Source organism: Dicentrarchus labrax, unplaced genomic scaffold (assembly GCF_905237075.1).
Source record: "Dicentrarchus labrax unplaced genomic scaffold, dlabrax2021, whole genome shotgun sequence".
Lineage (NCBI taxonomy): Eukaryota > Metazoa > Chordata > Actinopteri > Moronidae > Dicentrarchus > Dicentrarchus labrax.
Window position 1 is genome coordinate 29,093,134 of NW_026136720.1, and position 20,496 is coordinate 29,113,629.

The 20,496-nt window shown below is 40.2% G+C and overlaps 2 protein-coding genes across 2 annotated transcripts in view; both read right to left on the minus strand.

Moving 5' to 3' along the window:
* Positions 1–1,601: 1,601 nt before the first annotated feature.
* gins3 (GINS complex subunit 3) lies at positions 1,602–7,018 on the minus strand. The gene is made up of 3 exons (XM_051383349.1): positions 6,399–7,018; positions 5,315–5,548; positions 1,602–2,851 (listed from the first exon to the last, which is right to left on the minus strand). The coding sequence occupies exons 1-3, from the start codon at positions 6,567–6,569 to the stop codon at positions 2,621–2,623; spliced, it is 636 nt and encodes a 211-aa protein (XP_051239309.1). The 5' UTR covers positions 6,570–7,018; the 3' UTR covers positions 1,602–2,620.
* Positions 7,019–7,287: 269 nt separating this feature from the next.
* Positions 7,288–20,496, minus strand: part of znrf1 (zinc and ring finger 1) — a 59,872-nt gene continuing 46,663 nt past the window's right edge. The window contains exons 3-5 of the mRNA XM_051383348.1: positions 15,957–16,062; positions 14,388–14,480; positions 7,288–12,460 (exon numbers count right to left, since the gene is read on the minus strand). Of these exons, the coding sequence (XP_051239308.1) occupies positions 14,423–14,480; positions 15,957–16,062 (164 nt within the window). The 3' untranslated portion in view covers positions 7,288–12,460; positions 14,388–14,422. The remainder of the gene's footprint in view (positions 12,461–14,387; positions 14,481–15,956; positions 16,063–20,496) is intronic.

The following is a 20,496-nucleotide window of genomic DNA, read 5'->3' on the forward strand; positions in this document are numbered from 1 at the left end:
CAACCACACTGAGCTTCACAACGGCTCTTCAGAAACCTATGGGTGACATCACAGAGACTACGTCCATTTTTATTTATATTATGTGATTTAAAACTTACTCTATGTCAGTACAGTATTTTTTTAATATAAACACTAAAATGGCGTACTGACTGTGAAATATACATATTTGATTTCACATACTACTAGGAATTTTAACTGGTAACAGTCTCAGTTTAATGCTGATGCCTCTATATGACCTACATAAAGGGCAACATCAGCGAGAAGCTTGGCTGTTTCTATATAGTTATGCCTACCACTGGGATTTTATATTGCCCCTTGAAATCAATGAAATGAGGCGGTAAAAACACTACCACTTTTGTCGACAGGGGCCGCCAGAATGAACACAAAATGAATGTTCCCTGTAGGGACTTTAACTACATACATGTTCTTATTCTGTCTAGTAAAATAAATGTAAAACTACTATGTGAGGAATTGAAATTACTTGGACAGAGGAAACATTTTTATCAGATTAGCTTTTTTCTAAAGCTACGTAAGATGGTATATACTTTTTAACTAAATGTGACGCATGGGTTGGCAGCGCTTAAGAAAAACACAAAATGTGAAGCCACTTCATAATAAGTAAGTCCTGCATTTCACGAAAATAAAAAACTTCAAAATAAAAGTAGTGATTAATTATGCAGCCCTATGCCGGAGTTTAGTGGAAAACACACACTGGGCTGACATGTCTGAATGTCACCTCTGGATAACAAGCAGGGCCACTGCGGGGATAGCGCGCTAATGATATCAGCAGCTAAAGGCCAACACACTCACGCACATACACAGAGAGGGCGCGGACAAAATACCAGGACCACCTTACAATAAAATCTCAGACGGAGAGTAAATACTAATATGGTGAAAGCCAGGGAATGGAGTTTGCAGCGTTAAACAGAAGTAGTGCTGAGAGTTGTTGAAGACTAATTTACTGTGTGATAACTTAAAGTACTTTCCCTGTTTGGTACTCTGTATATCTTTTGTCAAACAGTCTTTTTGCCACGTTTTTCACATTACATGATGTGTCAGTGTTTGTGATGCAGCGATGATTCAGGCCGAGATTACTGTAAATCATAACTACAAAGGAAGCTCCACAAGTGAGTCATTAAGCTGAATATCAATAAGAAGTATGAGTCAGGTTCAGCGGGGGTCTGACAATTACCATTATCAACATTAGCATAATGGTCCCAAGTATTATGGATAGGTTTCATTAAAGAGCAACTCTGCAGAGCAGACATCACAAATTAGAACACAATAACAGAAACAATGGACAAAATGGACACTAAACACAGGAACAGTATGGCATATTTTTCTATAGCGCTGTACATCCGTTCATCCCATTCTTCACACCTCCACAGAATTTTCTTCAAATTTCGACTTAACGATGAAGTGATTCGAATTTGGTGTTCAAAAGTCACTGTGACCTCACAAAACACGTTTCTGGCCATAACTCTAAATTTGATGACCATATTTCAGCTGGTGGGACAACTGGGGGACACTTTGGACTCAAAGGTCACGGTGAAAAACACTTTTTTTGGTTTGAAGACATTTTTTATCCAAAAGGTCAAAAGTCAACTCAACTAGTTTTATTTCAATACTTAATATATGTCATATAAACAATTCTGAAGATGAGTCTTTTAGTAGCATACAGGATTTAAAGCACATAGAAGTTCAAAAATAATGTATGTACTGTACATTTATTATCATTTATAAAGTGAATTCATACAGAATGCACGGATAATTCATACATGATATCCAAATGTTAAGAAATCTCACTGATAATTCTACCAAAAACACGTTTTACCAGCATTTGGTGCCAAGCAGGTGGTAATTACAGATTCTGCTCACTGTGCCCAGCAGTTGGCATTTAGAGGTGACCTCAATCTGCATGCTGTGGCCACTTTCTATAGTATTAACAACACAAATGAATTGACAGCTTAAGTAGTCAACATTATGAAAATGATGGTTTATATTTTCAAAGCCCACCTTACCACAGACTATGCTGCTATGCAAGTGTTCCTTTATGAGCATAGATAACGGCAGTCAACACTGTGGCAGCAGGTAGATGCTGAAATAACAGAATCCCTTGCAAATATTTATAAGATCAAGACTAAAATCTATTACTGATTTTGCTCTGTTCAGCTATCTCTGTAATATCTCCAGTTCTGTTCATAGGCCTAGCAGGCAATTTAGAAATGATTTCCTATTTTACGATATGAAATCACGTTTATCAAGGAAGAACGTTTTATCCACATCAGTAGGTTACCCATCTGTAATGGCATAAAACAGAATAAACAAGCAATTGTTTGTTTGTAACACTGCAACCAGCTAAATGTTCTTTACTTGATGTATGATAAAAAGAACAAATCAGCAATCAAAATGACGGAAATTGAATATTCATAGATCAACTTATCATCAGTTCCTGCACCATCAGTGGAAACAATGTGACAAAATAAATAGGAAACACATTTATACTCCACACCACAGAGAGCATGGCTCGGATGTGAAAGTCTGTCTGTGGAATTGGAAAACCACAGGAAGTCAGCGCTCTCTGACCGGTGTCTGTTATCTTTTTAGCTGTGGGCAGAGGTCAGTGCTGCACGTCGGTCATCTTCCTCTTACGGTAGTTGAGCACCAGACTGGAGGCGGTGAGCTGGGAGGCCTGGCCCTTCTCCCAGCTCTGGAAGCCGTTGAGGCCGCTCTGCCCTGACCGGAACAGAGCTTTCTCCAGACAGTCCAGACGCTCCACCAGTGCGGACGTGTCCTCGTTGTAGGCATTCTGGGAGGAGTCCATAGTCCGTCTAAACCGGCCGATGAAGGTCTGGACAAAGGACAATGTCAATAGTTTGCCACCAGTTAGATGAGAAGAAAGAGAGCACATACTTAAATATGGTACAACAGTAAAGGTATTTTACATTAAAAAGTCTAGTGTGCATTTGGTGGCATCCAGTGGTGGCTGTAATGCCCCCCCCAATCTACCTCGATTATTTTGGTTCGTAGCACAGTCCCTGGGCTGCATTTTAAAATGCCTCTATAGAAAAGAAAGTTATGCATCATTTATGTCAATGTAGTGAACACCAGCAGTTGTACATCTGAACGCAGGCTGGATGTAGTAAACATGTCTTCATAACAAAGTCTGTGTTCACTCATTTGATAAATAAACACACTACTTGAAGAAATACCTGGCATTTTTACCATTTAAAGTATGTAAAAGCCTGGTGGTGTGTACGGCTATGAAGTTATGGTGTGTGTTACAACCCTCTGTTTGTCAGACAGTGAGATTAGAGAGTCAATCTGCCTGGTAACGGCTGCACCAGACAACCAGTAGTCTGCCATGTTTTCTGATCTGATTGCACCCCCTAGTTGTAGCCTATTAAATAACACTGGCTCCCTTTGTTTTGACTCAGCATTGTGTCTGTTGATCAGGGCTGTTGTACAGTGCAAGATCTATTTATATTCTATTTTACCACACATTTATTTATACATTTAAACAAACCCAGAGAACTGTTTTGGGGATTTCAAGCGTGTTCACAAGTCAGCAACAGCTTAAAATCATTATTTATGACCTGTGGTTCTGCAAAACAAAAACAAAAGGAAAAAATTCATATGTGCTCTCACTTTCTGTGTAGCAAATGTTACGTCTGCTTGATGCAGCTGACATCACTTTCTATTTTTTTTAAGCTAGATATACTGATGTTGGGCCGGTATTCGCCTTGTTGTCTGACAGTGGCTGATGTTTATCAGTTGTATCGGATATTGGAGATATAATCAGCTGTTTTCCAGCACTGGCAGGAATTGCACGCAAACACAGATGTGGTCGATGCAGCCGCACGGACAGCGAGCGGCGGTTCTGCTCTGAGTCTCACATCTTGGATGAGAAGAGAAACACACTTAGATGCAACATTAAAGTCTTTAAAAGACAACTAAAAAATAATTTCCTATTAACCTATATCTAATATAAAACTGTTTTCTCATGGACTACTGGGATGTATGTGTATGACTGTATGTGTATGTAATGTTATGTATGTTCTGGTGCGCTCTGTGCGTGCATTTACTCGTCATCATCTGCTTACAGGTGGTAACTGTGTATACCACTGTCTGTACCACTACCCTTTCATGAACCATGGGCCCCCACCTATAAGCTTTCCTAGCTTCCTTGGGGGACCCATTCCCTCTACCCAATTGATTTTGTACCCCAACTGTATTATTGTATTATTGTAATGTTTGAAGTGGTATTGTGAATAAACTCAAACAAACAAGGCAGAGATGCTAATCTTTGTAGTTTTTTTTGTTTCCCTGGCACAAAAGAGTGAATAAATAACAACAAAACAGGCAGCCAAATGGTTATTAGAAACATCAAGATCAGCATCGGCGCATCTTTACTTCAAGTGAAACAAAACTGTGTTACAAGAATAGTTTGACATTTTGGAAAATAAGTGTGTTTGCTCTCTGTCACATTAGATGAGAAGATTTAAATATAAGACTACAGCCAGTAGCTGGTTAGCTTAGCTTAGCACACAGACTGGAAGCTAACTTGGCTCTGTCCAGAAGCAACTAACTTCAACTATCAGCATCTCTGCTCACTAACTGACACACTATAATATGACAATTTGCCATGTAACAGTAGGTTATGTGTGGGACTGTGTAAGGATCTACCAATTACTTGATACAGATACCAATTATTAGTAATCAAGGACACCAATAACCGATATTTAAAACAGATATACATTTACAGTACAAATGAATATGTTAGTGTCAAAATCTAGAATAACCATTGGTGGCGTGCAACTAGCTACATTTACTCAAGTACTGTATGTAAGTACAAGTTCGAGGTACTTTAAGTATTTCGATTTTATGCTACTTTACGCTTCCACTGCACTACATTTTGGAGGCAAATACAGTACTTTTTACCCCACTCAGTTTATTTCATAACCAAAGAGAAAACTGACCATTACAAAATGATGTCCCTGCATTTACTTCATATGTGCCAATACCTTTTTCTTCTCCTGCAGGGTTGTCTCACCTCCCAGAGGTCACAGCCACACAGTTTCCATACATCCATTACAGGGTGTGCAGAGACATGCTGTGTCCTTGATGAAGTAAATGAATCACTGTAAATGACGTGTAATGTGTTTAACCACGACCCCTGTCTGGTGTGAATATTTATTATTTTTTAATGCTTGCCCAGTGTAGACCTAGATACTATTAGGATGAGGTTTCATATTCTGTAGCCTTCTAATGTTAAATGAACTCTTCTGTGTTATTGTTTGTGCGTGTTGTTCACCTGCAGCAGCGTCTGTCCGATCTCTGGGTTCTCTGGGCTATCGAAGTGCAGCATCTGGGATCCCAGGCCATAGTAGTAGGGCCCCATCTTATGCAGGTCCACCACGTTGGGGTCGGCGTTGAACACGGTCCTCCAGCCCTCTCTGTACACCTTCGGAAGCTCAACTGACAACACTCTCCTCTTCCTCTCATACAGTCCTTTGGAGAGCCACAGAGGGAGCTCCATCTTTGTACCCTGAGATAAAGAGATTCAGCCAGGATTTATTTTATTATTTATTACAGGCTTTTTCTTCCTTCTGTGAAAAAGACCTCTAACTAAATCTTAATACATATAAATACATTATATACATAACAGGCAACATATCAAACAACATTTCATTATGATCTCGAGTAACTTTATGTATCCATAATGAACTGTGTGTATATATGTGTATATATATATTTTCTTTATGATCTTCACTATTGGTTGTTGCCTGGTGAAATCAACCAAGATAGTTTATTGTTGAGTTTCATTCCGAGCATCAATATTTGACACCCTGGGAATGAGACTCAATAATCAATAATCAATCATCTTTCTCGGCTCTGATTGGATGTTTTGGTTCAGGCCCGGTGGATTCTTGTAAATACCATTAGGAGCTCTAGGAGGAACCAGAGGAACCTGATTGTTTCACACATTATCTGTCTCATGTTCTACTGTCAGGATGTAGTTAAAGTTTCAGTGAATATGACAAAAAATATTTGTATGAAAGTTGTCTACTGCAGCTTTAATGCAGCCTACATGCAAACCAAATTAAAAAAATAAAATAAAACAGTTGAAGTTCTGGTAGGTAATAAGTATGCCGGTAAGTGGGTCTTACTTCATTTTCTACCACATATGTGCCAATACCAACACAGAAAGGTAAGAATAAACTGCAAAATATCGGATAAGGTTTGATTTCATTTTCTTTACACAACCAGATGTCATGTACCAGGACTACTTTAGGTGTAACGCTACTTCTGATAGGCGCGTTTCTCTAAAGGAAAGCATTAACAACGCTGTGACTATCACGACGTTTCCTACATTTTCCCTCAGTGACTTTACTAACCTCCGGTATGTCCTGTGTGTCACTCGACTTCTCCAGGTAACCCAGGCGGGGGAAAGCGCACTCTGTCCGGATGGGAAGTCTTTCATGAGAGAGCAAAATATCGTCGAGAGACAGGAAATTCTCCTCCATCCCGACCCCAGGCTGTACAGGCATATATGAATGCGTATCCATTTTGTGCCTGAATGAGGCCGAAAGGTAGTTTTAGACCAGATATATGTGCTGAGGTATTGAGCAGAAATGTCTCCGGCTGTGTTTACAAGTCAACTCTTCCTCCTTGCTGTTTTGGCGCCAGGACCTGTTGACCAATCAGAGCGCGGCTGTGATATCTAGACCAGAGCAATCGATCCGATTCCACTCCACAGTATCTGTTGTTTGCCTTAATGCTGTCTCCTTCTTTCTATTTTAATTTGGGTTATCTAAGTGTTTTGTTAAGTTTTCTTAAAGCGGTTTTGAATTATATTATTATGGTTTCCAACAGTGAAATGATTTACAAAATTAAATTAGCCTTTTTTGCCAGTGAAAGTTGGATGCAACTACGACTTCAGCCATTAGAGGTCAGAATATTACCATTACAAATTGTAAATCTTCTTGTATGCTGTTGTAAGAGTATGTAACAGTCATGAAACTACAACAATAATAATAATAATAATAACAATAATAAAGACACGCATAAATAAATAAAGATAATAAAAAACATTTTCATTGAATTAAAGTGGAAAAAGAAGGGAACCAAATTAACATTCTAGATGCTTCTGTTACTCCTTCCTGCTTGCTGTCTGTCCTGATCACATTTATCAGTTGATGAATGGAAAATGACAACTAATCCATACTGTAGTCTTCTGTCAAGGTACCATCACTCTATCTAGACAGGAAGAACAGCTCAGTCATCTTTTGTATTTTGACATTTTTAATATTATAGATTATTATATATGTCATTATTATTACTCATCCCACAGATTGCACATCAAAGTCATCAGACATGTTAGTCGGCGCCCCCAAAAAGCAGGCAGCCATTCACATCTTCAGAAAGTAAAATAAGTCATGAACTAAAAGGAGTCAAATGAAATAAAGCCATAGTAAATGAAGGTACTGTATTGTTCTTGTAGCTGTTTGTCCGAGCTGAGTGGGCAGGCAGGCGGTACAGTGGGCCTACTGTCGACTGTAGCAGCAGTCTGAGAGACTCATTTGATATTTTCACTCTGCAACCCAGACTAAAGCGCATGTCATTTCCCAAAGAGATCATCCCCCTCCATTAGCTGCAGGCCATGATATACAGAGAACATTGTGTGTCACACAAATAGGCAATGAGGTTAGCAGTTACCATTATTATTTGGCTTCTTTTGTTCTTATATTCTTCTTATATTACTGTTATGCACCGTGATGTTGGTCCCCATGCTTGCTAAAATTAACACTGCCCTCCATCTCAAACCCTACATGTGCCATAGCCTTAATAAGGAACAGGGATGATCTCAGCACTGACAGGTTTGTAACACTTTATTTGAAGTGGTGCTCACGAGGCATCATAACCACATTATGATCGCAAGTGCTTTAATATTAGATGTGATATGATGAGGAAGAAAACTCCAGGGTGACTGACTGCCGAAATACCACATTCAAACTCCACTAAAGCTGCATTAGACATCGTCACATGATGGCCGCTCCAAATGGCTGCAAGAGGCAGCTGTTTAACAAGATATGAAATTGAATTCATAAAAATTCTCTAAAGTGAAGTCACAAAGCTCACTCATGTTTACCAAACCAGCCAGTGTGGGATACTGCCTGCATGAAGGACAGCAAAGCGATTCACTTTTTATTCTTAAGTCAGTCAGTTCTTCATTGTTTGGGGGAAACATGATCATGTCCTGACGCAAGAACTTTATTTGTTAATATTGTCTCAGTTACTGTTTAATATGCTATTTTCTCTGTTGCCACCCACTGTCATTTTGTTTCTCTAAAACACTGGTGTACTTTTACATGCAAAATGTAGCTTTAATGCAGGCCTGTACCACCATACATTCTAATGCTAATTGTTTTCTGAATGTAATGTAAAGCTGCATTCATCTAACTTCTGATTCATTCCTTTTTATGGTCACTAGAGAGTAGCAGAACAGGCTAAAAACAACAATATTGACACATTATCACATACGTTTTTTATGGCTAACATGTTAGCAAAGAGCTGTCTATTTAGGTTCCATGTCCATCAGACACAAAACAACCTTAGCCTTCATTTGGAAGACCAAAATTCTCTCTCCTTTTAGCTCGGTTTTGAATTAGCCCCAGAGTATAATATCTGTCCCTTTAGCTGCTAAATCTTCACCAGCTAGTCGCTAACGTTATCGGTCTGCTGTAAGGGCTGGGCAGGTAGTTTATCCAAAGGTTTTCGCTAACATCCTGCTGCAGCCGGAAACAAGGTTGATGTTAGCGCTGAGAGTGAACCAAAACAAACGTAGCTAGCTGTAAAATCTGGCTCTTTAGCTGCTAAATGCTCTGCTATACTCCCCTGCTAGTCGCTATCTTTGTCTGATAGTGGGTTGGTGCTGGGCGGGTAGCTTAGAGTGGGTTTATCAGACTCTCTTCACTTAATACAGCTACCTAAGATTTGGGTGATAATTCTTTGCAGGTTATGAGCGACCCCTTTCACATTACACTGAATCCATTGTTTCGCTAATAACATCGACAACTGCAGCTTTAAGCTAACATACATATCTTCACAGTCTTTATAATGCCTCGAAATGCACTTCAAGTAAAGTTTTATGAAAAGGCTCTCATGGTAAAGGTCCCCAAAACGGACTACTAACTTTAACATCCATCTTTTACAGGAAGTACTTGTGACCAGCGCAATATGAGCACAGAGCAGCCGTGTTGTGTAAATGGTTGTTTTCCTGTCAGCTTCAGAGCACTACAGAGGCCCCTTTGGGAGTTGAGTGCACTCAGTTGTGTTAAATTTCACACTTCTTGCATGGTATTAACACCTATAAAATTGACTACGAAGAAATAAAACAGGGAGAAAAGCAAGGTGTTACTTCACCGCCCATCATTTTACTTGTGAAAAGTTACACCTCAAGAATTACAATGATTGATGGATTAAAAGAATTAAAATTTAGTGTTGTTCCAGGGGTATTGACTGGATTCCTCAAGTTACACCCCAAACAAAAGATGATAGATCCTGTAGCATCTGTTGTTGGTAAAAGGGAAAGATAGTCGTAGTGCTCTGAAGCTTTCCGGAAGCTCTCAGCTCTGATCAGTGATTTTCTGCCAACACTAAAGATCTGGTCTGAAAATTCTCCCAAAGGCTGGGTTTCCCTGAAAGCATCTTAGCAGTTAAGTCCAACTCTTACACGCCGACTTACAACGGTGGAACAGTAAAGGGTGCGAGAGTGAGGACTAGCATGTCCTTCCACTGTGACTGTTTCAACGTTATTTATCAGAGAGTGTATGGAAGAAATGTTAGAGGAGAAATCCACACTTGCAGCTTGTTTTGCTTATTTTTTTATGCATTTCTGTCTCAAATTGAATGTTTAACAAGCATTGACAAAGTGATGTCAAATTGGGATATTTCAAGTATCTATCATGGAGTTTGATGGCAGATTCCTTTAATTTTCAGAAAGGTACTTATTACCAATGTCTGTATTAAGTATTTTTTGCATTTTTAAAAATCATACACACTTAATGGGCTTCTTTTCTGACAAATTCAGTGTTTCCTTCCCATTGTTCTATCAGCTCCTTGGTTGTTTTACTTTTCTAAACCAGGACAAGGCTGTTTATCAGAGAGCCCTTATCCTGTGAGATTAGTTTAAATTTATATCTTAAATACTAATCTAAACTTTAGAAATAACAATTTAATTTAGTTTTCTTCACAGAAATAAACTAAATGTTGAGCTATAGGCCTAAATGCAGAAGGCCTCGCAAACCCCTGTGAAGCTTTGGCGACCCCTAGTCTGTCGGCATGTCATAGTAGTACAATACACAGTCCCTTCCTTATTAACTGTCAAACAGCAGTCTGGGACACATAGTAAAATGACTATATGATATAAAATTACACAGAAAGTGGATACGTCACATTCAATCCCAAAATAACTCCTGGAGGGCGTTTAACATTTCTGACTGATGTAAGAGTGGGAGACGATTCAAGGGTGGATTTCTCCTGAGACTTTAACTGTAACACCGTGTCCCATTAATATACAAGTATAGTACATACTGTACACATTGTGTATCTAATAGGCCGACAATGATTTTAGGATTAAGATGTTCCGATGGGAAACCCAGTGCTGGGTCACAGAATGAAAGTTGAAAATGGAGTCTGTCATCTAGCACAATTTATTCCACCATTTGTTTACAGTAGCTTGTAAATGCAGTTTGTTTGTATGTTGATTTGTAGTAGTCTTCATACATCAGCTCTTGGCATTCTGAAGAGTGAGTTAACACCTCACATGATTGGAATATCAAACAAATATTGTTAAATATGAACAAATGAATAAATAAGCCCCGTCCAGTGGATCCACAGTGGGACTACAGAGTCCTTTTTTAGGGTCTGAGTGGCTCACGTCTCCAGTCGCAGTCAGCCAGACCTACTCTAGCAGAAACACAACGTGGGGGGGGGGGCTGACAGTAGCATAGACCAAGAAGTGCCTCTTGAATCACACACACACACACGCACAAACAGTCATATGCACGGAGACGCACACACACGCAAGCTCTCGACACTCGAGGCTCTCACGAGAAAATGACTAATCATGATCACATGAAAAATCTGGCAGATCTGAAAAGAAAGAACCGAGAGAGGTTACACGTGTCATTTACAATATGTCATGTCGCTTCTCTGTGGCTGTAAACATCAGCAAAGTAAAGGGAGGACTGCCAGTCGCACACACAGGGAACATGGACATCTAGACTGTAAACATTTCAATACACAGCACACACACACACACACACACACACACACACACACACGGCACTGTTCCAGTCAGCCCTCTACACTGACCTTTCATGCTGTCTCTCACACACACACACACACACACACACACACACACAGACTAGGCTTCAGCAAAAGCTATGTTTCCAAGCTCTCTCTCTCACACACACAGTGTACATACACATACCGGGTGAAGCCTGACACTGGAGCATCCCAAACACACATGTTACACAGTAGGAGCGTAAACTACACTGCTGGCCCCTTTCTCCCTCCTAATCAGAACTGAGCACGCTCAGACCGCTCCCCGATCCATCCTGTACACACAAGACATCTTTCTGTTTTTTTTTTTTTAACCCTCCATCCCTCCCTGCCTGCCCAGGTGTGCACAACCCGGATCTAAGAAGCATTTTGGGTACTTTAATTTTATTATTATGAGTCAAATTTGGCGAGGAGAGCTGCAGAACTGAGGCAGGAACTATGAGAAAGAAGCACACCGGGACCCAGTCTGTAATGTCACCGAGTTGGAGTCCTGTTGTGAGATGAGAGGCCCACCAAATAATGTACAAGTCTGTTTCTTGAAGCAAGCTTCTGCAACTCAACAATTCTCCTTTCGTCAATTTCTTCCTCCTCTTCCCACTCCTCCTCCTCCTCGTCTTCCTTCTTCCTCGTGTTGTTTCCTTCCTCTTCCCTCCTGCCCGCTCCCTGCTCTGCTTCCTCTCCTCTCTCCAGTTAAGGCCATGGGAGGGCTGGACACAAATGACTGACAGGCCTGGATCCAAGATGGAAGGCCAGCTGCTGGAGGCCTGCGAGGACCTGAGCACGTCAGGGAGGCAAATGGCCACTCGAGTTGGGGGGGGTGCGGGGTTGAGGCCGATGAAACCCTTCAAGGGACTCTGTTAGCCTGGAGAAGTGGGAGGGGAGGGAAGGAGGGGCAGGGAAGGGGTTGTTGTAAGCAGACGTTAAATGGAGGGCTCGGGAGGGGCCCTTTAATGTACGATGGGCAGGTTTTTTTGGTTCAGTTCACGAGGAATAATTATCTTTGTTAGGATGGTGGATTCTGTCAGGATAAGTATGTGTTGATCACTTTGATTGTTTCATCAGATTTGGTTGCGTCTGTGTCCAGATATCCATGGCAGGACATCCAGATGTCCTGGAGACAGAGAGGAGGGAGGGGTGGGGCACAGACAGACAGAGAGGGGAAAATGATGCGTGACTTGTGATTTATGAAGCAACATATTAATTGATAAAAAATGTTTTCAGTGGCTTAGATGGCAATAATTTGTGTAATTTTACAGACACTATACAGAATCTGTATATAAGTGTTAACCCCAAATTCCACCGAGCACAGCCAGCTGTGCTGTGGTCGCCGGAGCTGATCGTGTCCGTTCTAGACAATGCTCGCAATTCCACCAAAAGCGCTGTATTTTTTACGGAAGCACTGGCGTCAATCAGCAACGTTAGATCACATTGGCAGGATGTCACAGAAACTGCATAGAGAATCTGGTCAATTTTCAAAATAAAATACCCCAAGCAGACACTGAATCAAATCAGTCAGAGGCAGATCAGAGGAGATTTGAAGCGGAGAAACAGGACGAAGTACACAAGTCAACAACGTCAGGCAGGTGAGACGCTCTGAATTTACTCGGATCACAGAGTCAAACCATGTCGCACATACAACATCATAAAGCTGTGCCCGGTGGAATTTTGGGGTAGGGGCAGTTTTTAATTTCTTTAAAAGTAATATTACTCCACCAAATATATGTAGGTTTTTAACCACGCTAGCAGTGTAGCTCTTTGGGTGATGATTTCTGTTGGTCAGTAGCTCCACCATATTGGTCCAGACTGAAATATCTCAAAAGTACTATATTGCCAGGAGATTTTGTACAGATATTCATGGTCCCCAGAGGATGAACCCTCAAGACTTTAGTGATCCCCTGACTTCTCCCTCAGTTCCAACATTTCACTTGTTATCCTGTGAAATATCTCATCCTCTTCTGGCTGGATTATGACAAAGACATAAGACACAGATTTGTATACATTCATGGTGGCCAGAGGATGTATCCTTCTATCAATCTATGCCATCTCAGAATGAATTGTGGGGACTTGACTGTAGCTTCTACAAAAATTACAGGAATGGCAGTGCATTGTTTTCTCTCTCTGGTGCTAGCAAAGTCTCATGTCAGTTATTTCCTGAACTGCACATTTCTCTGTAACACTAGTAGTTCTGGCTTAGACATTACTGCCATCTTGTGGCCTCTATTAGTCACTGTACTCATTTTAAATGTTTCTCTATTTATAATATTCGCTGTTATATATATATATATATATATATATATGATTATTATGAACTACTGTATTAATTATTTAAAGGTCCAATGAGAAATGTATTAAATTTGGTGATCCCTTAACTTTTCATATTGCATGATCACCAGATCAAAATTTTAATTTACCCAGTACTTTTGGTTTATTACCAAATACCTACATTACACTGTTCTGTATCCTTTTAAACGATCATCAGCCTCAGCTGAACTTTATGTTTAGTGCTAATCTTCAGTTCAGCATGCTAATGTGTTAAATTAAGACTGTGAATATTGTAAACACCCCTGTTAAACATTCATTCATTCACATTGGGATTCTGATGTTAGCATGCTAATGTTAGCATCCTTCTCAAAGCATGGTTATTTCTAAGTAGGCCTACAGCGTCACAGGGCATGGCTGTAGACAGTATTAATATGTTCCTATTCTGTGTTTATGTTTTATTGGAGCTGGTTTTATCTCGTTTCTGCACTGTAAAGCACTTTGTAGCTTGGCCTTAGAAAGGGGTTGTACAAATGAATACATATTAGTATTTAAAATGTTCATCTCCAAAATGATGTTTAAAGTCTTCCCCTACAGAGCAATAATCAGTTCTACAATTAATTTGTGTCCATCATATCAGCAGAGGAAGACAGGGACTGGACCCCATCTGAATTTTAATACAAAGCCAACATGAGCTTCTGTACAGTGGTTTACCTGCTCAATGGTATTTTGCAATAATTAGTATTCAGACAGTAGTGTGTATGTGCTGTGTGTCTCACCTTGAACAGTATTCATAGTGGGCCATAGTGGTCAGTCAGTCAGAGGGGTGTTCAGGGCAGGATCGATTGATCTCAAACCAAGAGTCTATACAGCTACAGATACACATAGACACACAGTCATTGAGTTATTCCGTCAAACCAATCACAAGATAAGAATTTAATCACACTGTAGTATTAAATGGATTCAGTACTACAGAGGATTGTTGCTAAAGTAACACGTAGGCTTGTTGGAAGGCCTCCATGCACTCCCACATTATCAGAACATTCGCAATATACAATATATAAATGAGACCCAGTGGAAAACAGAAGTGTTACAGCACACTCACATGTGCATTAAACGTCACATCCTCACTGCATTTTATGGAACCGTTCAACAACATTACTTACGTTACTATTGGTGTGCAATACAAAGAAGAAGGTCATTAACTTCAGTAAAAGCAGCCGTACCACCATTACAAGTATAAGTCTTCCATTCAGAATGTTGCTCGATTTGTCATTTGTAAGATTCTCTTTATTGCCAATGTGTGAACAAGTTGAAACGTAACTTAAACCAAGACCTTCCCCGACTTTCTTGGTTGCCTTTGGACTGTTTTTTGTTGCTGTGTAGGGACGCAGGTCACATTTTCTGGTAAGATCCAAAGAATGTGTCTCATCTCTCCGTTTGCCCACAGTATCAACAGTGTGACACACTAGCTAATGCTAGCTTAGAAATGGCTAACATACAATGGATTGGACCTTTTAAACCAAAATAGTTTTTTAAGGTAGATAAAGCCATCCAAAATGTTTGGAAGAACCTCTGCTAATAACCAGAATGCTAATGCACATTCGAATTGTAGTAGCAACGCATCCATCATACATGTATGTGTGAAATCCAATCAGTCTTAACCTGCAATATTACACTGACTGTCAGACACATGCAGTTTAGCAAATATTACACAATTTCTCTCTCAAATGTTGTGAAGTAGAAATATAAAGTGGCATTAAAATGGAAATACTTAATGTAAAGCATCTAAAAATTGGGATTTCTTTCAACTTATAAAGGGTTGTGAAGCAGATCAAGGTATCCTGTAAAACCCTTAGTCACAGTGAAATCCAGGATACTAATGCAATATTATGCAAATACCAATCAAAATCTATCAATTAAGTAACAGACATATTTAGTGCGTTTGTGTTTTTCGTTAAAACCAATGGAAAAAAACTGAAGAAGCAACATCCAACTTGTGACAGGAAACACTAGTGTTGATGGGTAATGCACACTCATCTATAAGACTTTTGGAAAAACTAGCAGCTCTCATTTGTTTATGGTAATTATTCTGAGCTATCAGTTAGTTAATCTGACAGTTTAGAAAAGCTACACACAGCACCTTTATTGTCCAATGATATTATATGAATAACCTCTAAATCAAAGGCAACAAGTACTGTCCATCTTTAAGGAATTTTTTTATTGGAGTGCAGTGAGTGGATTTAATTAGAAGAAGTGCAAAATTATATAACGGGCAGTGATTCAAATCTGTGTGTGTGCGAGTGTGTAGGTGTGTGTGTGTGTGTGTGTTCGTGTCTGTGTGTCACCTTTTGTGGTAGATGCAGAGGCATGGCAGTCTGGCTATGGTGTCCCCTTGCTGCAGTTCCTCTAGACAGATCACACACTCACCGGCATCCCTCGCCAACACATCATCTAAAGTGGCAGGTGCACACACACACACACACACACACACACACACACACACACACACACACACACACAGAGCAGAACATGTATCAGTATGCACCAAAGACAATTTCAAACCCTAACAGCATATCAAACACAGCAGAGGGCAGTTAGGAGAGCATGTTGGTGCATTACACAGAGCAGATATAGTGGTTAGTTTCTGCTTGTACCAATGAAAATGCACAAAGATTCAGGATAAATTAGGAGCCTCAAGTTCATTTCCACTGTAGAAAAATAACAGCATCCGTCATATGAAAATTCACAAGTGTATACTTTGATTTCCACACAGCTATTTACTGTAATGAACGAAGGCTTTTAAAAAGTCTTGAATGGTAAGGCAGTCTAAAAACCTCAACTATAGTTTATAAAGTTGTTTTTTTTTTACATTCAGTCAGTCGTTGTCATTCAGTCAGTTGTAAGCTTGGAAGGAAGAGAAAAAAAAATAAGTTAATATCGCAAATGTGGTGTTACGCTACTGCACAGCAAGTTGATCACAAGTTTTATTCACATGCATGTTCACATTTAACGCCCCTGAACCCTTGGCTTCAAATTTTAAAGGTCCAGTGTTATTGTGTATTGTGTGTTGGCAGAAATGGAATATAATATTCATAGGTATGTTTTCAATAATTCAGTGTATAATCACCCTGAATATAAGAATTGTTGTGTTTTTGTTACCTTAGAATGAGCTGTTTATATATACAGAGGAAGTGGGTCCTCTTCTACGGAGGCTGTCAACCTACAGGTTTCTACAGTAGCCCAGAACAGACAAACCAAACACTTGCTCCAGATAGGGCCTTTTGCGTTTTCACCAAAGTTTCACCGGAATTACACGCTTGGAAAGCGAGAGGTATTTAGTTACGGCTACATGCCACTAAATCCTACGTACTGGTCCTTTAAGTATAACATTAAATATTCATGACTAACAATCCAAGATTATGAAGTTATTATTTATTGTATGTCAAAGACTAAGCTAATCTTCTTTACTTGGGCAGATGTTGTAGCAAGCTTAAAGGCTAAACACTGTTTTCACATGCTGGTAAACAAAACTCAGGAACTGCTTGGTTCTTGAGAAGTTGTAGCATTTATGTTCTGAAAGATTTTAGCCTAAACCAAACATTCATATTATATTCACAGCTAACTGCTAACTTAACCCTTCTCCATCCAGTACACCTTTCTCTGTCTCTCTCCTTGGGCTGCACAACTAGACACAAAAGCTGCTTGTGAATGAGTCCTAAAACCTGGAAATGAGTTTGGCCCCTCTGGTTTCCCTGTGTAGAAGATAATGTGTTATTTGAATGTGTTTTTTTTTGTTAGATGCCTGAAATAAGGTCTGTGGTTAAATGTGGTCCCCTTGCTATAGGGGTCTAGGCACAGAGTATCACCCCCTTCAGTCCTGTAGTTGGAGATGGAAATGGGTAGTAGGGTTGCACAATTAATCGCAATGTGGCCCAGTGCAATGTGCAAATCGCAGCAGCTGCAATTTTTTGATAAATGTAAATTGGGTGACAAACAGCATTATAACTGTACTGCAGTTCTGAGGAGATGCCCTGGCCTACAAATCGTGTTCTCCAATGTAAGAAAACCGGTTTGTTTGCTTCAAGCTTCGTAAATTTGTGATGCAAAAATGATCAATCAATCAATCAATTCAATCTATTGTCCTCCAAGGGGGAAATTCATGTCCACATCACTGCACCTGCAGGCAACACCATACACTCAACAAAGAAACACACTATCCACAATTAACAAATCTTCAGAAAAAACAAAGCAAAAACAAAAAAGAAACAAACAATCGAATAAATAATACATGACAGGTTACACACTCACGCCCCTTTGTTTAGAGCAGCAATAGCTGCAGGGATCAGGCTTTTCCCATAGCGAGCTTTCTTGAACCTCAGTGTTCAGTACCTCCGTCCAGAAGGCAGTGGGGTGAGATATTGATTGAGTGGGTGTGTAATGTCCAGTTCTATTGTGGTTGCAATGCGTGAGATGGCCCTGTTGTTTAGTTCTGTGAGATTGGGTGTGGGGAGTCTGATTATCTGTCCGCTGTGTTGGTGATTCGTGTGAATTTTGTCCTGTTGGTGACAGTTAGCATGTTGTAGAAATAGGAGGAGCACTATATGAGGATTCCTGCTAACTGCAAATCATATTGCAATTGCAATGTGATGTTTGGACCATATGCAGCCCTAATTGGTTGTGCCTCATGGTGAAGCTGAATGATGAAGAAGTGTGTTTTTGGAAATGATGGGGAATAGAGGAAGGGCACACATATAATAAGCTACAGTTATCTTCTCTAACATGACACACAAACAGCAGTACAGAAAGCACAGCTGCAAGAAGCTGCACTTCATGCATATGGTGTGATGTCGTAACACACTGAGAATAAATACACTGCATGCAACAAATAAAGCTTTGAACACTGAACCTGAAATATACAGCAGATAATATAGTACTACATGTTATTTCACACAATACCTTATTTCCCATCTGTCACTGTCGGCCACCTCTACAAAGACTGTGCAGCCTGCTCCAGTTTGAGACTGGCTGGCGGGTAAAGCAGAAACCCCAGCTTCTAATCCACAGTGAGTCAATTAAGAGCCAAGCTGATCACAGCTTGTCACCAATTATCTGCAGCTTTTTTCTTTGCGCATCATGATTGGTGGTGAACTTTGTATTTTTTCTCTCCTTTAACTGCTTATCATTCTTCTCTTTGACTGTTCACTCGATGCTATTTCCCAGCAATGTCCTGTTTCACCATATTTTCCCAAGAAAGTCATGTGAAGTCAGGACTAGTGCTGTGTATCGGCAAGAATATGGCAATACGATACGTATCACGATACAGGGGTTACAATTCAATACATTGTGATATATTATGATACTGTATGCTTGGCGATAAATTTGATGTGATTTAATAAAAAAAATCTAATTTTAAGAAAACATTTCATAGTATAAGGAACACATCACAATATGCATAAAATCTGAGTTGAATAAGGTTTGCTATCTAGTGGTTGGGGGATTAAACACACAAAGATCACAATACAATATTTCTCTTTTTTTTTTTACACCCCTAGTCATCACACCCGTTCTACTCTTACTCTGACTGGCTTAACCTGATATTCTGCCCATAACCAACCCAAACCAAAAAAAAGCACTTGTATGCATTAGGGCTGGGTATTGTTAAGAACCTCACGATTCGATTTTGATTCTCTAGGTCACAATTCGATTCGATATCGATTTGATTCGACTCGATATTAATTTAACCCTTTAAGGTACTACTCAACCATTTGGTAGACCACACTTTAAGTCACTATATTTAATTGAAAAATGCATCAAGCTTAACTCAACCTGAATGAGCCATCTCTACCCTTTGGTGTAGTTGTGCAATGCTAAAAAAATCCACTACATGGCCCTGTGTCTGTGAGCAGTATGCCTTTTCAGCGTTCCTTCAAACAGGAAGTGACATAGCGAAAATTCACCCATCCTTTGATGACGCATATCGGCGGGACTTTCAAAGGTAATATTATTTTGTTGACATATTATCGTTTCAGAGGAGTTGTTAAACAGAATTATGTAACTTAATTCAACAAAAATAAGTCTTATAAGGGTCAAATAATTTTTTCAAAAAGTTCTCTACCAAACGGTTGAGTTGTCATTTTATGGTAAAGGTAGAGAAGCTAGCTAATGTTGGTAAAATGAGCTATTTAAAATGAACAAAAGGGTTAGTGTTGTTCAAATGATTAATTTAATGTTATGGGGCAATTGTTGAAAAACGCGTGCTAAAGTGCCCTCAAGTGCCATCTTGGGAGCCAAAACGTGTGCTAAAGTGCCCCCTTGGGAGCCAAAACGTGTGCTGAACTGCCCTCAAGTGCCACCTTGGGAGCCAAAACGCGTGCTAAAGTGCCCCCTTGGGAGCCAAAATGCGTGCTAAACTGCCCCCTTGGGAGCCAAAACGCGTGCTAAAATGCCCCTCGGGAGCCAAAACGCGTGCTAAACTGCCCTCAAGTGCCATCTTGGAAGCCAAAACGTGTGCTAAAGTGCGCCTTTGGGAGCCAAAATGCGTGCTAAAGTGCGCCCTTGGGAGCCAAAACGTGTGCTAAAGTGCGCCCTTGGGAGCCAAAACGCGTGCTAAAGTGCCCCTTGGGAGCCAAAACGTGTGCTAAACTGCCCTCAAGTGCCCCCTTGGGAGCCAAAACGCATGCTAAACTGCCCTCAAGTGCCCCCTTGGGAGCCAAAACGCGTGCTAAACTGCCCTCAAGTGCCCCCTTGGGAGCCAAAACATGTGCTAAACTGCCCTCAAGTGCCCTCTTGGGAGCCAAAACGCGTGCTACAGTGCCCCCTTGGGAGCCAAAATGTGTGCTAAACAGCCCTCAAGTGCCATCTTGGGAGCCAAAACGCGTGCTAAAA

What these genes read in the sequence shown, in the direction of transcription:
- gins3 (XM_051383349.1), bottom strand. Translation starts at nt 6,569, where the DNA reads ATGGATACGCATTCATATATGCCTGTACAGCCTGGGGTCGGGATGGAG. An exon ending in ACACACAGGACATACCGGAG is followed by an intron (nt 5,549 to 6,398) that starts GTTAGTAAAGTC and finishes TCTTTATCTCAG; the next exon opens with GGTACAAAGATGGAGCTCCC. An exon ending in TCGGACAGACGCTGCTGCAG is followed by an intron (nt 2,852 to 5,314) that starts GTGAACAACACG and finishes TCCTTTGTCCAG; the next exon opens with ACCTTCATCGGCCGGTTTAG.